This window comes from Bombina bombina, chromosome 1, assembly GCF_027579735.1.
Source record: "Bombina bombina isolate aBomBom1 chromosome 1, aBomBom1.pri, whole genome shotgun sequence".
NCBI lineage: Eukaryota > Metazoa > Chordata > Amphibia > Anura > Bombinatoridae > Bombina > Bombina bombina.
Window position 1 is genome coordinate 392,398,018 of NC_069499.1, and position 18,771 is coordinate 392,416,788.

General features: G+C 39.8%; 1 protein-coding gene across 1 annotated transcript in view; it reads left to right on the forward strand.

Moving 5' to 3' along the window:
* Positions 1-18,771, forward strand: part of KIF5C (kinesin family member 5C) — a 350,079-nt gene that overhangs the window by 261,269 nt on the left and 70,039 nt on the right. Inside the window, exons 20-21 of the mRNA XM_053698287.1 lie at positions 2,286-2,387; positions 2,981-3,041. Of these exons, the coding sequence (XP_053554262.1) occupies positions 2,286-2,387; positions 2,981-3,041 (163 nt within the window). The remainder of the gene's footprint in view (positions 1-2,285; positions 2,388-2,980; positions 3,042-18,771) is intronic.

Sequence of the window (18,771 nt, forward strand, 5' to 3'; positions counted from 1 at the left end):
ATTGACATGATTTCCCATTGCTGAGGAGTATAAAGTACTGTATATATTTTTCCTAAAATAATAAAAGAAGCAAACATACATAATAAAGTCTTATCACCATCCCTTTCAGCAGCATGCCTACTCTTGTCTAGAAATACCTATTGTTTGCAAAACTGGGACTCTCTGACACAAGCATGAGGGAAAGATAAAAATGGAAAATTCACCCAAGAAACATAGGCATGAACTTATTCTTAGACATTACCTGCAGTAAGATGTTTGTGGCTTTTGTGAAGCTCTGGGCAGACTGTTAAAGATGTATAGGTATAGGATGTTGTCTGAAGAGGATAGTTTTGTTGAAGAATGTGTCATTGATAAATCTTTTTGTCATGACCCCAGTACTCACATATTGTGTGCAAGGGATGATTTTTATTGCCTGTCACCCTCACGTAATCCACAATATGAAAAAGTGTTCTATTCTCTTGACCAAAGACACCAGTATATTGGATGGGAACCAACACTGTAGAACTATTTTGTTCATGGCTGTTGGAAAGCAGCCAAAACTATTACCAGTAAATCTATTGAATCTCAAGTTTATAGATTTGGCTCTTCAACATTTACTAGATATGGCTATGAACTTTTTCACAGTATAGCTGCAGATATTTGAAGCCTTTAGTTGCAACAGGTAGCCTGACAGATTCATCTTTAAAGTTTTTAACTTCCTGGGATCAGCAATACCACTTAAGCCTAAATAGAATTATATATTTTGTTTCATTGTATAATTTAGCAACAGGGAATAATGCTTATAGATCTGGTAGTACGAAATAATCATGTCAAGAGCTTTGTTAGCTGGATTACACCCTCACAGGCATATGAAGTAGACCTTTTTACCATGTGTATATCTAAAGCTTTTTTTAATTGTTTTTAACAAAGTGTATATAAATGCGTCTGTTTATAATTACTACAAATGACTAAGACAAATTATGCCAAAAAGCTGTATATTGGAAAGCAGACATGTCTCTGTTGCATAGGGGAAAAAATGAATGCAGTGATTTGGTGCAAACAATGTATCAGTTGTTTCCCTGTTCCAGAGACATGCACTGGGCCTTTTTACTATATAATGAAAATATCTTCTGGCCTATTTGTTCCTCCCAGTTTCCTAGTTCTGTAGGAAATTAAGCAGGACCGTGCATGTACAGCGACAGTTCTGCCCCACTGGTGTTTGTGACGCTGGTGACCTTTTATTTTTAATAATAATATATTTCAACAAACCTTGAGCTCTAAATCTACATTTGGACTTTCTACTTCAGTGCAGCTTGAACCAGTGTGAACTATTTGTTTCAGTGCCCACATCTTCTGCCTGCTTTTGTGTTTGGAATGCTGTTTTTTATGTATATGAAGTTACATGTGGTATCTGTGGTTTCAATGACTTTTGATGCTTAATTTGTTCCTCTGAACGTTTCATAGACCATCTCATAGTAAGTCCTAGTACATATCTGACCTAAATGTAAGTCCTTAGCACTTCATGGAATTTGCCTCTATCCCTTGAAACTCTGACCTGGCCTTTTAAGCCATTTTGGAACACATTCCTCTAGAATCCTACACTAAAGGCTATGCCTATTTTTACTGATTTTTACTTCAGTTAGCTGACATCAGGAGCTTGAGGCTCTAACCCTACTGTTCACCGTGTTTTTTTTTTTGTGTGTTTTTTTTATTGAAGCAGTGTTTCTAAATTTCTACTTAAGATAGTTTCTAAATAGTGGGAAACTGAAACAGACATGTCTTGTGAGTAAACAACAACAATGTGACATTCTCATAGACTATTAAATAATGACATGAGTGTGCCTCTCTATTGTTAGACTTTTCCTTTGTATTCTGCCTGCACCATTAAATTGTACTGCTTTAAAAATCATCCTAGAAAAATCTTTTTTTTCTACCCACTAAACATTGTCAGTGGCTGGAAGAGGATTTGTTTTATACAAACCTAAAAAAATGGTGTTTCTGTCTTAGGATTTTTAGCTGAAGAGTTTGATGCAGAAATAATATATGGAAATTGTTAGTATAATTTCTGTTTATCATTAGTATAGTGGCCCCAGGAAAATCAACATTAATTTTTAGTGCGAAAAACTAAAGTAAACAAAAAATTGGTGCGGTGGAGATCATTGTATGAATGAAATTGTTTAGATATTTATAATCGGAATACAAGTAATCTACTTAATTTTTGTACATTATTTACATTGTCAGATATAATTACACAGTTAACCTCCTTCCTTAATCTCAATCTGTGTTTTCCTTCTTTTGCATTTAAGCTTGAGCCAGAAACTGCAGCTTCAGAAAGATAAACTAACATCTGACTATGAGAAGTTGAAAGCTGAGGATCAAGAAAGAGAAATGGAACTGGAGAAACTTTTGTAAGTTCCCTAAATGATCAAAATGTGTTTTTAAAATGTACTATTTGTTTGTATGTGATTAGGGGTAGGGTGACACTAAACATTCCTTGAAGATCTAGTAAAATAGGTTTGTGACTTCCAATATTTTCTGTTTGCAACACCTAGGATGTGAATGAAGTGGTCCTCAGAAAGTGTCCACATTCTTCTTACCTTTTATGTACACGCTGATAGTTTTAATGGCAAAAGTTTGAATGAATTAAAGCTCTTACCTAAAACAGCTAATTAAACACCTTACAAAAAAACAGCTAATTAATTGCCAATAGTTTCATTCTTACCCCTAATATAACAAGCTTTATCTCTAGATCGCCATTCACAACAAATACGAACAGGAAGTAGTAACAAATGAACACACCTCTGTATCTGTATATTGCAGAGCTTTCCATATTCTGAATACTTGAACCAATAAAAAGCGTGCTGGTGTTTAGAACTTATTTAATTCTTCTGTGTCTTATATTAAAAAAATAGATACATTTAATTCTAAATCTGACTAGCACTTAACATTGATACAATTCTCTTATCCATATACTATATAAATATAATTTTCTTTCATACAGGATTCTTAATGAGAAGAGGGAACAGTCTCGCGAAGACCTTAAAGGCTTGGAAGAGACAGTGGTATGTGAAATGGGCATTTTATATTTTACTTGGTTCCATATGGTACATGGTTTTGTCTCAAGAGAATAATAGCAATTGTCATTTTTAATAGCAAATGTTTCAAAGAAAGATGCTAACAAACCATTACTGTTCTGTTAACTCTGTGCTTAGTCCTAGCACTGGGGACCCACAATGTATTCTTTTGTACTCTACCAGCACGTGCTACTCAACATAGGGTATGTTATTTAATATTCTGATATTCAATGACTGTACTGTGCTTTTAGATAGAACCAGACTAACATATGCAGCTGTGGTTGTTCCTAGTTGAATGTCTTGTTTCATAACAAGGACTCTTGGGGATATGTCTCCCTTAAGGTAATGGGAACAACCAGCTGTAGACCATTGCTCACTGGGGATATAGTTGTACCTCCAGGTTCACCACCAAGTAATGCATACAGTATGTTTTTCCAAACCTTTGAGGTGGCTTCAGCAGTTGAACATTTTCATGGGTATCTAACAAGGAATAAGCTTGGTGAGATACTACAGTGAAATTGGCTAAGCGCGTATTTATAAAAGCTTGTGTGTCTATTATTAGTTTACAGTAGGCTAGATTAGAGTGGCGCGCTATCTGTTGTGCATGAGGGAAAAAGGGTTTATCGTGGCAGTAGCACACGTATTACGAGTTGAAAGTAAATGCATTCGCTTGACTTAATTTAGTTTAGCGCAAGTCGGGATAGTGCAACTTCAGAGCTCTGGCTAACTGTTACACTTAACTAAAAAGTGTGGGAAAAAACAAAAAAAAAAATACATTTAAAAGTACAGTTACAATCATAACACTGTCTGATAAAAAATGTTTAAAAATAAAATATTGCATAAAAAGTTATAATTTGTGTGTGTACATATGTATTTAAAGATTTTTATTTATATATATATATATATATATATATATATATATATATATATATATATATATATATATATATATATATATTTCTTTCCTAAGATATGGTGAGTCCATGGAATCATCAATTACTGTTGGGAATACCACTCCTGGCCAGCAGGAGGAGGCAAAGAGCACCCCAGCAAAGCTGTTAAATGTCACTTCCCTTCCCGCAATCCCCAGTCATTCTTTTTGCCTTCGGTGCAAGGAGGAGGTGAAGTTTTGGTGTCTGATTCATTTCAATCAAGATTTTTTTATTTTGAAAGCGAGAGTAGGTTTGCTCTGATCTTTCTTTTTCAGGATTGGGTTTAGCCGTACTCCACTTAAGTCTCTTCAGTAGGGCAGTGGTGGCTTTTAAGCAGTTAGGAATTTGTGAGGTGGGTCTTACTGCGTTTTCCTAATGTGTTGCTGACCTAGTACAGAAAGAAGGTTTACTCTGTCTTTTCTTTTCTCCACAGGCCTCTGTAAGGAGTGGCTTCCTTTCATGCTGAGTGAGCTGTCCTCCTGCCAGGCAGCTAGAGGTGCAGGTAAGTGCCATTTTTTGTAAAAAATACATGACTGTATTCTGGCACTAAAAAGAACATACTGCACTAATTTGGGGGCTTTGTCCTGTTATAATCAGGACTTTCTAATGGCAGTAAGCAGGCACCATGGCCGTGACAATAGAGAGAACATTGGTGGCTCAGTTTTTTATTTATTTTTTTAGCTGCAGTTGTTACTTTTGTTTTTACTGCTTGAGGATCGCCTATGTCTTTAATTGAATGCGGATCCTTGCAGTGACGGCTCATAGGGCGCGCTTTCAAATTAGTGGCGCAGCTTAGAGCCGGTAGTCTGACATCCTCTGATCAGAGGATCATAAGGAGTCCGGAATTGTTAAAGCAGTTTCTCCGGTGGCTTTATCTACCCTGGTAGGTAGGAGCAAGTAGGCGCCTCAGCTATACAGCTGAGGTGTTAGAGGTGTTTCTGTGGTGTCTTTTTACTCTGGGTGTGTTGGAATTTAAGACACTGTTTTTGTTTGCAACACTATAAGTGAACTCTTTTCTTGTTTATCTTTAACTTTGTTTATCCCTGAATGGAGGGGAAAGAAATTGGGTTTCCTTTTGAAACATTTTTTGCATACCCCTGTTAGAGGACTCTGCTTGTTTTTTCGATTGTTTCTTAAAGGTACAATAAAAAAAAAAAAAAAAAAAAAGTCTATGCCTTCTGTTGCATGCAAGCTTTGTTTAGATAGCCAAGTGGAACCTCTTTTGCCTTTTTGTTTCTTATGTATTGAGAGGACATTAATGTATAAAGATAAGATTTTTAATTCTGAGCCACCATTCTCTCAGGTTGATGCTGTTCAGGCAATGCCACAGCTTTCTCCTCAAAGGTCCCAAGCCTTAACTGCGTCACAGGCAGTGCCCTGCGGTTCCTCTCAATCTCCTGGAGGAGTTTATTTGCGAGCAGAGATTGCTGCCCAGGTATCTTCTGCAGTATCTGAGGCATTAACTGCCATTCCCATGCTACAGGGAAGACGCAAGAGGAAATTTAGAAATTCAGATAGTAAGGTTTCTGATCCAGTTCTGACTAACCAAGTTGATCTTTCTCATAAGTCTGAAGAGGATACATTGGTATCTGAAGGTGAAATTTCAGATTCAGACAGTGTAAATCCTTCTTCTGATGCTAAAGTGGTATCCTTCAGATTTAAGCTTGAACACCTCCGTGCTTTGTTAAAGGAGGTTTTGGCTACTCTGGAGGACTCCGATAACCCTATAGTTGTCGACCCTAAAAAATCTAGCAAACTTAATAGAAACTTTGATGTTCCTTCCTCTATGGAAGTGTTTCCTGTGCCAGACCGTGCTAAGGAGATTATTGCACGGGAATGGGAAAGACCTGGGATCCCTTTTTCTCCGTCGCCGGTGTTTAAAAAGATGTTCCATTAAGGAGTCATGGCAGACGGTGCCCAAGGTGGAAGGGGCGATTTCTACTCTGGCTATGAGAACTAGTATTCCTATAGAGGATAGCTGCTCTTTTAAGGATCCAATGGACAAAAAGCTAGAGGCTTTTTGAAAAAGATGTGTGTTCATCAGGGTCTCTTATGGCAACCTGCAGTGTGTATTGCCACTGTGACAAGTGCGGCAGCCTATTGGTTTGATGCATTGTCTGAGTCTCTTCAAGCAGAGACTTCTTTGGAGGAGATCCAAGACAGGATTAAGGCTCTTAAGTTAGCCAATTCCTTTATTACTGACGCTTCATTACAGATCATTAAGTTGGGAGCCAAAATATCTGGTTTCACAGTTCTTGCGCGCAGAGCTTTATGGTTAAAATCTTGGTCAGCGGATGTTTCATCTAAGTCCAAGCTTTTGGCGATCCCTTACAAGGGTAAGACCTTGTTTGGACCTGGTCTGGCAGAAATTATTTCCGCTATTACGGGTGGTAAAGGGTCTTTTCTTTCATGTAATTGGCAAGAGTCCGTGAGCTAGTGACGTATGGGATATACAATCCTACCAGGAGGGGCAAAGTTTCCCAAACCTCAAAATGCCTATAAATACACCCCTCACCACACCCACAATTCAGTTTTACAAACTTTGCCTCCTATGGAGGTGGTGAAGTAAGTTTGTGCTAAGATTTCTACGTTGATATGCGCTTCTCAGCATTGTTGAAGCCCGATTCCTCTCAGAGTACAGCGAATGTCAGAGGGACGTGAAGGGAGTATCACTTATTTGAATACGATGATTTCCCTAACGGGGGTCTATTTCATAGGTTCTCTGTTATCGGTCATAGAGATTCATCTCCTACCTCCCTTTTCAGATCGACGATATACTCTCAATTTACCATTACCTCTACTGATAACTGTTTCAGTACTGGTTTGGCTATCTGCTATATGTGGATGGGTGTCTTTTTGGTAAGTATGTTTTTTATTACTTAAGGCACCCCAGCTATGGTTTGGTACTTTATGCATTTATATAAAGTTCTAAATATATGTATTGTACTTATATTTGCCATGAGTCAGGTTCATGTATTTCCTTCTGCAGACTGTCAGTTTCATATTTGGGGAAAATAAACATTTTTAAGAAAAAAATTTCTTACCTGGGGTTTAGTCTTTTTTTCAATTGACTACTTTCTTGCAAATTGCGGGCGGTATTAGGCCCCCGGGTGCACCAAATGCTAGACTTTATTGCGTCATTCTTGGCGTGAGAATTTTTTTAGCACGAAAAATTACGTCTATGACGCAACTTCGTCATTTCCGGCATCATACTTGACGCCGAAACCTTACACACGGTTGCGTCATTAGTGATGCGAGTGTGTCATTTCCAGTATTATTGGCGCCAAAAAAGTTACGTTGTGCGTCTTACTTGGCCAAACATTATTTCTTTCATGTAATTAGCAAGAGTCCATGAGCTAGTGACGTATGGGATATACATTCCTACCAGGAGGGGCAAAGTTTCCCAAACTTCAAAATGCCTATAAATAAACCCCTCACCACACCCACAAATCAGTTTTACAAACTTTGCCTCCTATGGAGGTGGTGAAGTAATTTTGTGCTAGATTCTACGTTGATATGCGCTCCGCAGCAGGTTGGAGCCTGGTTTTCCTCTCAGTGTGCAGTGAATGTCAGAGGGATGTGAGGAGAGTATTGCCTATTTGAATTCAATGATCTCCTTCTACGGGGTCTATTTCATAGGTTCTCTGTTATCGGTCGTAGAGATTCATCTCTTACCTCCCTTTTCAGATCGACGATATACTCTTATATATACCATTACCTCTACTGATTCTCGTTTCAGTACTGGTTTGGCTTTCTACTACATGTAGATGAGTGTCCTGGGGTAAGTAAGTCTTATTTTCTGTGACACTCTAAGCTATGGTTGGGCACTTTTATATAAAGTTCTAAATATATGTATTCAAACATTTATTTGCCTTGACTCAGGATGTTCAACGTTCCTTATTTCAGACAGTCAGTTTCATATTTGGGATAATGCATATGAATAAATCAATTTTTTTCTTACCTTAAAATTTGACTTTTTTCCCTGTGGGCTGTTAGGCTCGCGGGGGCTGAAAATGCTTCATTTTATTGCGTCATTCTTGGCGCTGACTTTTTTGGCGCAAAATTTTTTTTCTGTTTCCGGCATCATACGTGTCGCCGGAAGTTGCGTCATTTTTGACGTTTTTTTTGCGCCAAAAGTGTCGGCGTTCCGGATGTGGCGTCATTTTTGGCGCCAAAAGCATTTAGGCGCCAAATAATGTGGGCGTCTTTTTTGGCGCTAAAAAATATGGGCGTCACTATTGTCTCCACATTATTTAAGTCTCATTATTTGTTGCTTCTGGTTGCTAGAAGCTTGTTCACTGGCATTTTTTCCCATTCCTGAAACTGTCATTTAAGGAATTTGATCAATTTTGCTTTATATGTTGTTTTTTCTATTACATATTGCAAGATGTCCCAGATTGACACTGAGTCAGAAGATACTTCTGGAAAAACGCTGCCTGGTGCTGGATCTACCAAAGTTAAGTGTATCTGCTGTAAACTTGTGGTATCTGTTCCTCCAGCTGTTGTTTGTAATGAATGTCATGACAAACTTGTTAATGCAGATAATATTTCCTTTAGTAATGTTACATTACCTGTTGCTGTTCCGTCAACATCTAATACTCAGAGTGTTCCTGTTAACATAAGAGATTTTGTTTCTAAATCCATTAAGAAGGCTATGTCTGTTATTCCTCCTTCTAGTAAACGTAAAAGGTCTTTTAAAACTTCTCATTTTTCAGATGAATTTTTAAATGAACATCATCATTCTGATTCTGATAATGGTTCCTCTGGTTCAGAGGATTCTGTCTCAGAGATTGATGCTGATAAATCTTCATATTTATTCAAAATGGAATTTATTCGTTCTTTACTTAAAGAAGTTTTAATTGCATTAGAAATAGAGGATTCTGGTCCTCTTGATACTAAATCTAAACGTTTAAATAAGGTTTTTAAATCTCCTGTTGTTATTCCAGAAGTTTTTCCTGTCCCTGATGCTATTTGATGAAGTCATCTCCAGGGAATGAAATAATTTGGGTAATTCATTTACTCCTTCTAAACGTTTTAAGCAATTATATCCTGTGCCATCTGACAGATTAGAATTTTGGGACAAAATCCCTAAAGTTGATGGGGCGTTCTCTACTCTTGCTAAACGTACTACTATTCCTACGGCAGATAGTACTTCCTTTAAGGATCCTTTAGATAGGAAGATTGAATCCTTTCTAAGAAAAGCTTACTTATGTTCAGGTAATCTTCTTAGACCTGCTATATCTTTAGCGGATGTTGCTGCAGCTTCAACTTTTTGGTTAGAAGCTTTAGCGCAACAAGTAACAGATCATAATTCTCATAGCATTGTTAATCTTCTTCAACATGCTAATAATTTTATTTGTGATGCCATCTTTGATATCATTAGAGTTGATGTCAGGTATATGTCTCTAGCTATTTTAGCTAGAAGAGCTTTATGGCTTAAAACTTGGAATGCTGATATGTCTTCTAAGTCAACTTTGCTTTCCCTTTCTTTCCAGGGTAATAAATTATTTGGTTCTCAGTTGGATTCTATTATCTCAACTGTTACTGGAGGGAAAGGAACTTTTTTACCACAGGATAAAAAATCTAAAGGTAAATTTAGGTCTAATAATTGTTTTCGTTCCTTTTGTCACAATAAGGAACAAAAGCCTGATCCTTCACCCACAGGAGCGGTATCAGTTTGGAAACCATCTCCAGTCTGGAATAAATCCAAGCCTTTTAGAAAATCAAAGCCAGCTCACAAGTCCACATGAAGGTGCGGCCCTCATTCCAGCCCAGCTGGTAGGGGGCAGATTACGATTTTTCAAAGAAATTTGGATCAATTCAATTCACAATCTTTGGATTCAAAACATTGTTTCAGAAGGGTACAGAATTGGCTTCAAGATAAGGCCTCCTGCAAAGAGATTTTTTCTTTCCCGTGTCCCAGTAAATCCAGCGAAGGCTCAAGCATTTCAGAAATGCGTTTCAGATCTAGAGTTGGCTGGAGTAATTATGCCAGTTCCAGTTCTGGAACAGGGGCTGGGGTTTTATTCAAATCTCTTCATTGTACCAAAGAAGGAGAATTCCTTCAGACCAGTTCTGGATCTAAAAATATTGAATCGTTTTGTAAGGATACCAACATTCAAAATGGTAACTATAAGGACTATCCTGCCTTTTGTTCAGCAAGGGTATTATATGTCCACAATAGATTTACAGGATGCATATCTGCATATTCCGATTCATCCAGATCACTATCAGTTTCTGAGATTCTCTTTCCTGGACAAGCATTACCAGTTTGTGGCTCTGCCGTTTGGCCTAGCAACAGCTCCAAGAATTTTTACAAAGGTTCTCGGTGCCCTTCTGTCTGTAATACTTTTACTAAATTCTACCATTTTGATGTGTTTTCTTCTTCTGAAGCAGTTTTTGGTAGAAAAGTACTTCAGGCAGCTGTTTCAGTTTGATTCTTCTGCTTATAATTTCAGTTTTTTTCATTATAAGATTTAAACTTTATTTTGGGTGTGGATTATTTTCAGCGGAATTGGCTGTCTTTATTTTATCCCTCCCTCTCTAGTGACTCTTGCGTGGAAGATCCACATCTTGGGTAGTCATTATCCCATACGTCACTAGCTCATGGACTCTTGCTAATTACATGAAAGAAAACATAATTTATGTAAGAACTTACCTGACAAATTAATTTCTTTCATATTAGCAAGAGTCCATGAGGCCCACCCTTTTTGTGGTGGTTATGATTTTTTTGTATAAAGCACAATTATTCCAATTCACCCCACTTCTTGGCTATGCGTTAAACTGATTTGTGGGTGTGGTGAGGGGTGTATTTATAGGCATTTTGAGGTTTGGGAAACTTTGCCCCTCCTGGTAGGAATGTATATCCCATACGTCACTAGCTCATGGACTCTTGCTAATATGAAAGAAATTAATTTATCAGGTAAGTTCTTACATAAATTATGTTTTATTGCCCCATTGCTTTTGCCTCTTGCCTTTTTCTCTATCAGAGGGCTATGCTATTTGCATTTTTTTCCCATTCCTGAAACTGTCATATAAGGAAATTGATAATTTTGCTTTATATGTTGTTTTTTTCTTTTACATTTTGCAAGATGTCTCAATCTGATCCTGCCTCAGAAGTATCTGCTGGAACCTTGCTGTCTGACATCGGTTCTACCAAAGCTAAGTGCATTTGTTGTAAGATTGTGGAAATTATTTCTCCGAAATGTCATTTGTAATAGTTGTCATGATAAACTTTTACATGCAGATAGTGTGTCCATCAGTAATAATACATTGCCAGTTGCAGTTCCTTCAACTTCTAATGTACATGATATACCTATGAATTTTAAAGAATTTGTTTCTGATTCTATCCAGAAGGCTTTGTCTGCATTTCCACCTTCTAATAAACGTAAAAGGTCTTTTGAAACTTCTTATTCAGTTGATGAAATTTCAAATGACCAACAACATAAAAATTTATCCTCCTCTGATGAGGATCTATCTGATTCAGAAGATCCTTCCTCAGACATTGACACTGACAAATCTACATATTTATTTAAAATAGAGTATATGCGTTCTTTATTAAAAGAAGTGTTAATTACTTTGGATATTCAGTTAACTAGTCCTCTTGACGTTAAGTCTAATAAACGTTTAAATGCTGTTTTTAAACCTCCTGTGGTTTCTCCAGGGGTTTCCTATTCCTGAGGCTATTTCTGATATGATTTCTAAGGAATGGAATAAGCCAGGTACTTCTTTTATTCCTTCTTCAAGGTTTAAAAAATTGTATCCTTTACCAGCAAATTCTATAGAGTTTTGGGGAAAAATCACCAAAGTTGATGGGGCTATTTCTACCCTTGCTAAACGTACCACTACTCCTATGGAAGATAGTACTTCCTTTAAGGATCCTTTAGATAGGAAACTTGAATCTTATCTAAGGAAAGCCTATTTATATTCAGGTCATCTTCTCAGACCTGCAATTTCTTTGGCTGATGTTGCGGCTGCATCAACTTTCTGGTTGGAGAATTTAGCCCAACAAGAATTGGATTCTGACATATCTAGCATTATTCGCTTACTGCAACATGCTAATCATTTTATTTGTGATGCCATTTTTGATATTATCAAAATGGATGTTAGATCCATGTCTTTAGCTATTTTAGCTAGAAGAGCTTTGTGGCTTAAATCTTGGAATGCTGATATGACATCTAAATCTAGATTACTATCTCTTTCTTTCCAAGGTAATAATTTATTTGGTTCTCAGTTGGATTCTATTATTTCAACTGTTACTGGGGGAAAGGGAGTTTTTCTGCCTCAGGATAAAAAACCTAAGGGTAAATCTAAGGCTTCTAACTGTTTTCTTTCCTTTCGTCAAAATAAGAAACAAAAACCCAATCCTTCCCCCAAGGAATCTTTTTCCAATTGGAAGCCTTCCTCAAATTGGAATAAATCCAAGCCATTTAAGAAACCAAAGTCAGCCCTTAAGTACGCATGAACAGGGCCGGCGCTTGCCTATAGGCAAGTTAGGCAATGGCCTTAGGGCGCCACAGTATTGGGGCGCAAACAGGCTCAGCCGGTGACAAGCAGCAGCAACATTTTTTATTTTTTTATTTTTTACATTTGCGGTCCGCCCCCAGTCCAGGCAAGGCAACCTTGAATTTTCTTTGGGGGAATTGGGAAATTGGGGTGCCGTGGCGCTTATACTACTACCGTGCTAATACATACATAATTTTGTCTTAAATTCAAATCAAATGTTTCCCGCGCGCACAGCACAGGCTGCATCTGTTCAGTGCGCGCGGGCTTCTGTAGGGAAAGAAGGAGGGGGTGGAGCTGCTGGAGCAGCTATGCAGGAGTCGCGCTATCCTGGAACAGATTTGTGTTGTAACTTGCAAGTAGCTCAGCAGTTCTGATTTGGCAGCAGTCACAGCAGGTAAAGCAAAGCCTGTACTAAAGCAGTAAAAAAACAAAGCCTGTCCTGTAAAAGGAAGTGTTTATTTAAGCAAACGGCTCAGAAACTTCACCATGCAAAATATATCAGACAGTTAAGTACAAGTTTACTTTTACTTCACTGTCTGAGCTATTTTCCATGCTGCATGTCCTGAACCATTTGCTTCAATAAACACTTGCTTTTAAAGGACAAGCTTGCTTTGTTTTTCTCCAACATAGGTGTGTCCGGTCCACGGCGTCATCCTTACTTGTGGGGGATATTCTCTTCCCCAACAGGAAATGGCAAAGAGCCCAGCAAAGCTGGTCACATGATCCCTCCTAGGCTCCGCCTACCCCAGTCATTCTCTTTGCCGTTGTACAGGCAACATCTCCACGGAGATGGCTTAGAGTTTTTTAGTGTTTAACTGTAGTTTTTATTATTCAATCAAGAGTTTGTTATTTTGAAATAGTGCTGGTATGTACTATTTACTCAGAAACAGAAAAGAGATGAAGATTTCTGTTTGTATGAGGAAAATGATTTTAGCAACCGTAACTAAAATCCATGGCTGTTCCACACAGGACTGTTGAGAGCAATTAACTTCAGTTGGGGGAACAGTGTGCAGTCTCTTGCTGCTTGAGGTATGACACATTCTAACAAGACGATGTAATGCTGGAAGCTGTCATTTTCCCTATGGGATCCGGTAAGCCATGTTTATTACGATCGTAAATAAGGGCTTCACAAGGGCTTATTAAGACTGTAGACTTTTTCTGGGCTAAATCGATTCATTATTAACACATATTTAGCCTTGAGGAATCATTTTATCTGGGTATTTTGATATAATAATATCGGCAGGCACTGTATTAGACACCTTATTCCTTAGGGGCTTTCCCAAAGCATAAGCAGAGCCTCATTTTCGCGCCGGTGTGGCGCACTTGTTTTTGAGAGGCATGGCATGCAGTCGCATGTGAGAGGAGCTCTGATACTTAGAAAAGACTTTCTGAAGGCGTCATTTGGTATCGTATTCCCCTTTGGGCTTGGTTGGGTCTCAGCAAAGCAGATACCAGGGACTGTAAAGGGGTTAAAGTTTAAAACGGCTCCGGTTCCGTTATTTTAAGTGTTAAAGCTTCCAAATTTGGTGTGCAATACTTTTAAGGCTTTAAGACACTGTGGTGAAAATTTGGTGAATTTTGAACAATTCCTTCATGTTTTTTCGCAATTGCAGTAATAAAGTGTGTTCAGTTTAAAATTTAAAGTGACAGTAACGGTTTTATTTTAAAACGTTTTTGTACTTTGTTATCAAGTTTATGCCTGTTTAACATGTCTGAACTACCAGATAGACTGTGTTCTGAATGTGGGGAAGCCAGAATTCCTATTCATTTAAATAAATGTGATTTATGTGATAATGACAATGATGCCCAAGATGATTCCTCAAGTGAGGGGAGTAAGCATGGTACTGCATCATTCCCTCCTTCGTCTACACGAGTCTTGCCCACTCAGGAGGCCCCTAGTACATCTAGCGCGCCAATACTCCTTACTATGCAACAATTAACGGCTGTAATGGATAATTCTGTCAAAAACATTTTAGCCAAAATGAACACTTGTCAGCGTAAGCGCGGCTGCTCTGTTTTAGATACTGAAGAGCATGACGACGCTGATATTAATATCTCTGAAGGGCCCCTAACCCAGTCTGATGGGGCCAGGGAGGTTTTGTCTGAGGGAGAAATTACTGATTCAGGGAACATTTCTCAACAGGCTGAACCTGATGTGATTGCATTTAAATTTAAGTTGGAACATCTCCGCATTCTGCTTAAGGAGGTATTATCCACTCTGGATGATTGTGACAAGTTGGTCATCCCAGAGAAACTATGTAAAATGGACAAGTTCCTAGAGGTGCCGGGGCTCCCAGAAGCTTTTCCTATACCCAAGCGGGTGGCGGACATTGTTAATAAAGAATGGGAAAGGCCCGGTATTCCTTTCGTCCCTCCCCCCATATTTAAAAAATTGTTTCCTATGGTCGACCCCAGAAAGGACTTATGGCAGACAGTCCCCAAGGTCGAGGGAGCGGTTTCCACTTTAAACAAACGCACCACTATACCCATAGAGGATAGTTGTGCTTTCAAAGATCCTATGGATAAAAAATTAGAAGGTTTGCTTAAAAAGATGTTTGTTCAGCAGGGTTACCTTCTACAACCAATTTCATGCATTGTCCCTGTCGCTACAGCCGCATGTTTCTGGTTCGATGAGCTGATAAAGGCGGTCGATAGTGATTCTCCTCCTTATGAGGAGATTATGGACAGAATCAATGCTCTCAAATTGGCTAATTCTTTCACCCTAGACGCCACTTTGCAATTGGCTAGGTTAGCGGCTAAGAATTCTGGGTTTGCTATTGTGGCGCGCAGAGCGCTTTGGTTGAAATCTTGGTCGGCTGATGCGTCTTCCAAGAACAAGCTACTTAACATTCCTTTCAAGGGGAAAACGCTGTTTGGCCCTGACTTGAAAGAGATTATCTCTGATATCACTGGGGGTAAGGGCCACGCCCTTCCTCAGGATCGGCCTTTCAAGGCAAAAAATAAACCTAATTTTCGTCCCTTTCGTAGAAACGGACCAGCCCAAGGTGCTACGTCCTCTAAGCAAGAGGGTAATACTTCTCAGGCCAAGCCAGCTTGGAGACCAATGCAAGGCTGGAACAAGGGAAAGCAGGCCAAGAAACCTGCCACTGCTACCAAGACTGCATGAAATGTTGGCCCCCGATCCGGGACCGGATCTGGTGGGGGGCAGACTCTCTCTCTTCGCTCAGGCTTGGGCAAGAGATGTTCTGGATCCTTGGGCGCTAGAAATAGTCTCCCAAGGTTATCTTCTGGAATTCAAGGGACTTCCCCCAAGGGGGAGGTTCCACAGGTCTCAGTTGTCTTCAGACCACATAAAAAGACAGGCATTCTTACATTGTGTAGAAGACCTGTTAAAAATGGGAGTGATTCATCCTGTTCCATTAAGAGAACAAGGGATGGGGTTCTACTCCAATCTGTTCATAGTTCCCAAAAAAGAGGGAACGTTCAGACCAATCTTAGATCTCAAGATCTTAAACAAGTTTCTCAAGGTTCCATCGTTCAAGATGGAAACCATTCGAACTATTCTTCCTTCCATCCAGGAAGGTCAATTCATGACCACGGTGGATTTAAAGGATGCGTATCTACATATTCCTATCCACAAGGAACATCATCGGTTCCTAAGGTTCGCATTCCTGGACAAACATTACCAGTTCGTGGCGCTTCCTTTCGGATTAGCCACTGCTCCAAGGATTTTCACAAAGGTACTAGGGTCCCTTCTAGCTGTGCTAAGACCAAGGGGCATTGCTGTAGTACCTTACTTGGACGACATTCTGATTCAAGCGTCGTCCTTTCCTCAAGCAAAGGCTCACACGGACATCGTCCTGGCCTTTCTCAGATCTCACGGATGGAAAGTGAACGTGGAAAAGAGTTCTCTATCCCCGTCAACAAGGGTTCCCTTCTTGGGAACAATTATAGACTCCTTAGAAATGAGGATTTTTCTAACAGAGGCCAGAAAAACAAAACTTCTAGACTCTTGTCGGATACTTCATTCCGTTCCTCTTCCTTCCATAGCTCAGTGCATGGAAGTGATCGGGTTGATGGTAGCGGCAATGGACATAGTTCCTTTTGCGCGCATTCATCTAAGACCATTACAACTGTGCATGCTCAGTCAGTGGAATGGGGACTATACAGACTTGTCTCCGAAGATACAAGTAAATCAGAGGACCAGAGACTCACTCCGTTGGTGGCTGTCCCTGGACAACCTGTCACAAGGGATGACATTCCGCAGACCAGAGTGGGTCATTGTCACGACCGACGCCAGTCTGATGGGCTGGGGCGCGGTCTGGGGATCCCTGAAAGCTCAGGGTCTTTGGTCTCGGGAAGAATCTCTTCTACCGATAAATATTCTGGAACTGAGAGCGATATTCAATGCTCTCAAGGCTTGGCCTCAGCTAGCGAGGGCCAAGTTCATACGGTTTCAATCAGACAACATGACAACTGTTGCGTACATCAACCATCAGGGGGGAACAAGGAGTTCCCTAGCGATGGAAGAAGTGACCAAAATCATTCTATGGGCGGAGTCTCACTCCTGCCACCTGTCTGCTATCCACATCCCAGGAGTGGAAAATTGGGAAGCGGATTTTCTGAGTCGTCAGACATTGCATCCGGGGGAGTGGGAACTCCATCCGGAAATCTTTGCCCAAGTCACTCAGCGGTGGGGCATTCCAGACATGGATCTGATGGCCTCTCGTCAGAACTTCAAAGTTCCTTGCTACGGGTCCAGATCCAGGGATCCCAAGGCGGCTCTAGTGGATGCACTAGTAGCACCTTGGACCTTCAAACTAGCTTATGTGTTCCCGCCATTTCCTCTCATCCCCAGGCTGGTAGCCAGGATCAATCAGGAGAGGGCGTCGGTGATCTTGATAGCTCCTGCGTGGCCACGCAGGACTTGGTATGCAGATCTGGTGAATATGTCATCGGCTCCACCTTGGAAGCTACCTTTGAGACGAGACCTTCTTGTTCAGGGTCCGTTCGAACATCCGAATCTGGTTTCACTCCAGCTGACTGCTTGGAGATTGAACGCTTGATTTTATCGAAGCGAGGGTTCTCAGATTCTGTTATCGATACTCTTGTTCAGGCCAGAAAGCCTGTAACTAGAAAGATTTACCACAAAATTTGGAAAAAATATATCTGTTGGTGTGAATCTAAAGGATTCCCTTGGGACAAGGTTAAGATTCCTAGGATTCTATCCTCCCTTCAAGAAGGATTGGAAAAAGGATTATCTGCAAGTTCCCTGAAGGGACAGATTTCTGCCTTGTCGGTGTTACTTCACAAAAAACTGGCTGCTGTGCCAGATGTTCAAGCCTTTGTTCAGGCTCTGGTTAGAATTAAGCCTGTTTACAAACCTTTGACTCCTCCTTGGAGTCTCAATTTAGTTCTTTCAGTTCTTCAGGGGGTTCCGTTTGAACCCTTGCATTCCGTTGATATTAAATTATTATCTTGGAAAGTTTTGTTTTTAGTTGCAATTTCTTCTGCCAGAAGAGTTTCAGAATTATCTGCTCTGCAGTGTTCTCCTCCTTATCTGGTGTTCCATGCAGATAAGGTGGTTTTACGTACTAAACCTGGTTTTCTTCCAAAAGTTGTTTCTAACAAAAACATTAACCAGGAGATTATCGTACCTTCTCTGTGTCCGAAACCAGTTTCAAAGAAGGAACGTTTGTTGCACAATTTGGATGTTGTTCGCGCTCTAAAATTCTATTTAGATGCTACAAAGGATTTTAGACAAACATCTTCCTTGTTTGTTGTTTATTCCGGTAAAAGGAGAGGTCAAAAAGCAACTTCTACCTCTCTCTCTTTTTGGATTAAAAGCATCATCAGATTGGCTTACGAGACTGCCGGACGGCAGCCTCCCGAAAGAATCACAGCTCATTCCACTAGGGCTGTGGCTTCCACATGGGCCTTCAAGAACGAGGCTTCTGTTGATCAGATATGTAGGGCAGCGACTTGGTCTTCACTGCACACTTTTACCAAATTTTACAAGTTTGATACTTTTGCTTCTTCTGAGGCTATTTTTGGGAGAAAGGTTTTGCAAGCCGTGGTGCCTTCCATTTAGGTGACCTGATTTGCTCCCTCCCTTCATCCGTGTCCTAAAGCTTTGGTATTGGTTCCCACAAGTAAGGATGACGCCGTGGACCGGACACACCTATGTTGGAGAAAACAGAATTTATGTTTACCTGATAAATTACTTTCTCCAACGGTGTGTCCGGTCCACGGCCCGCCCTGGTTTTTTAATCAGGTCTGATAATTTATTTTCTTTAACTACAGTCACCACGGTACCATAT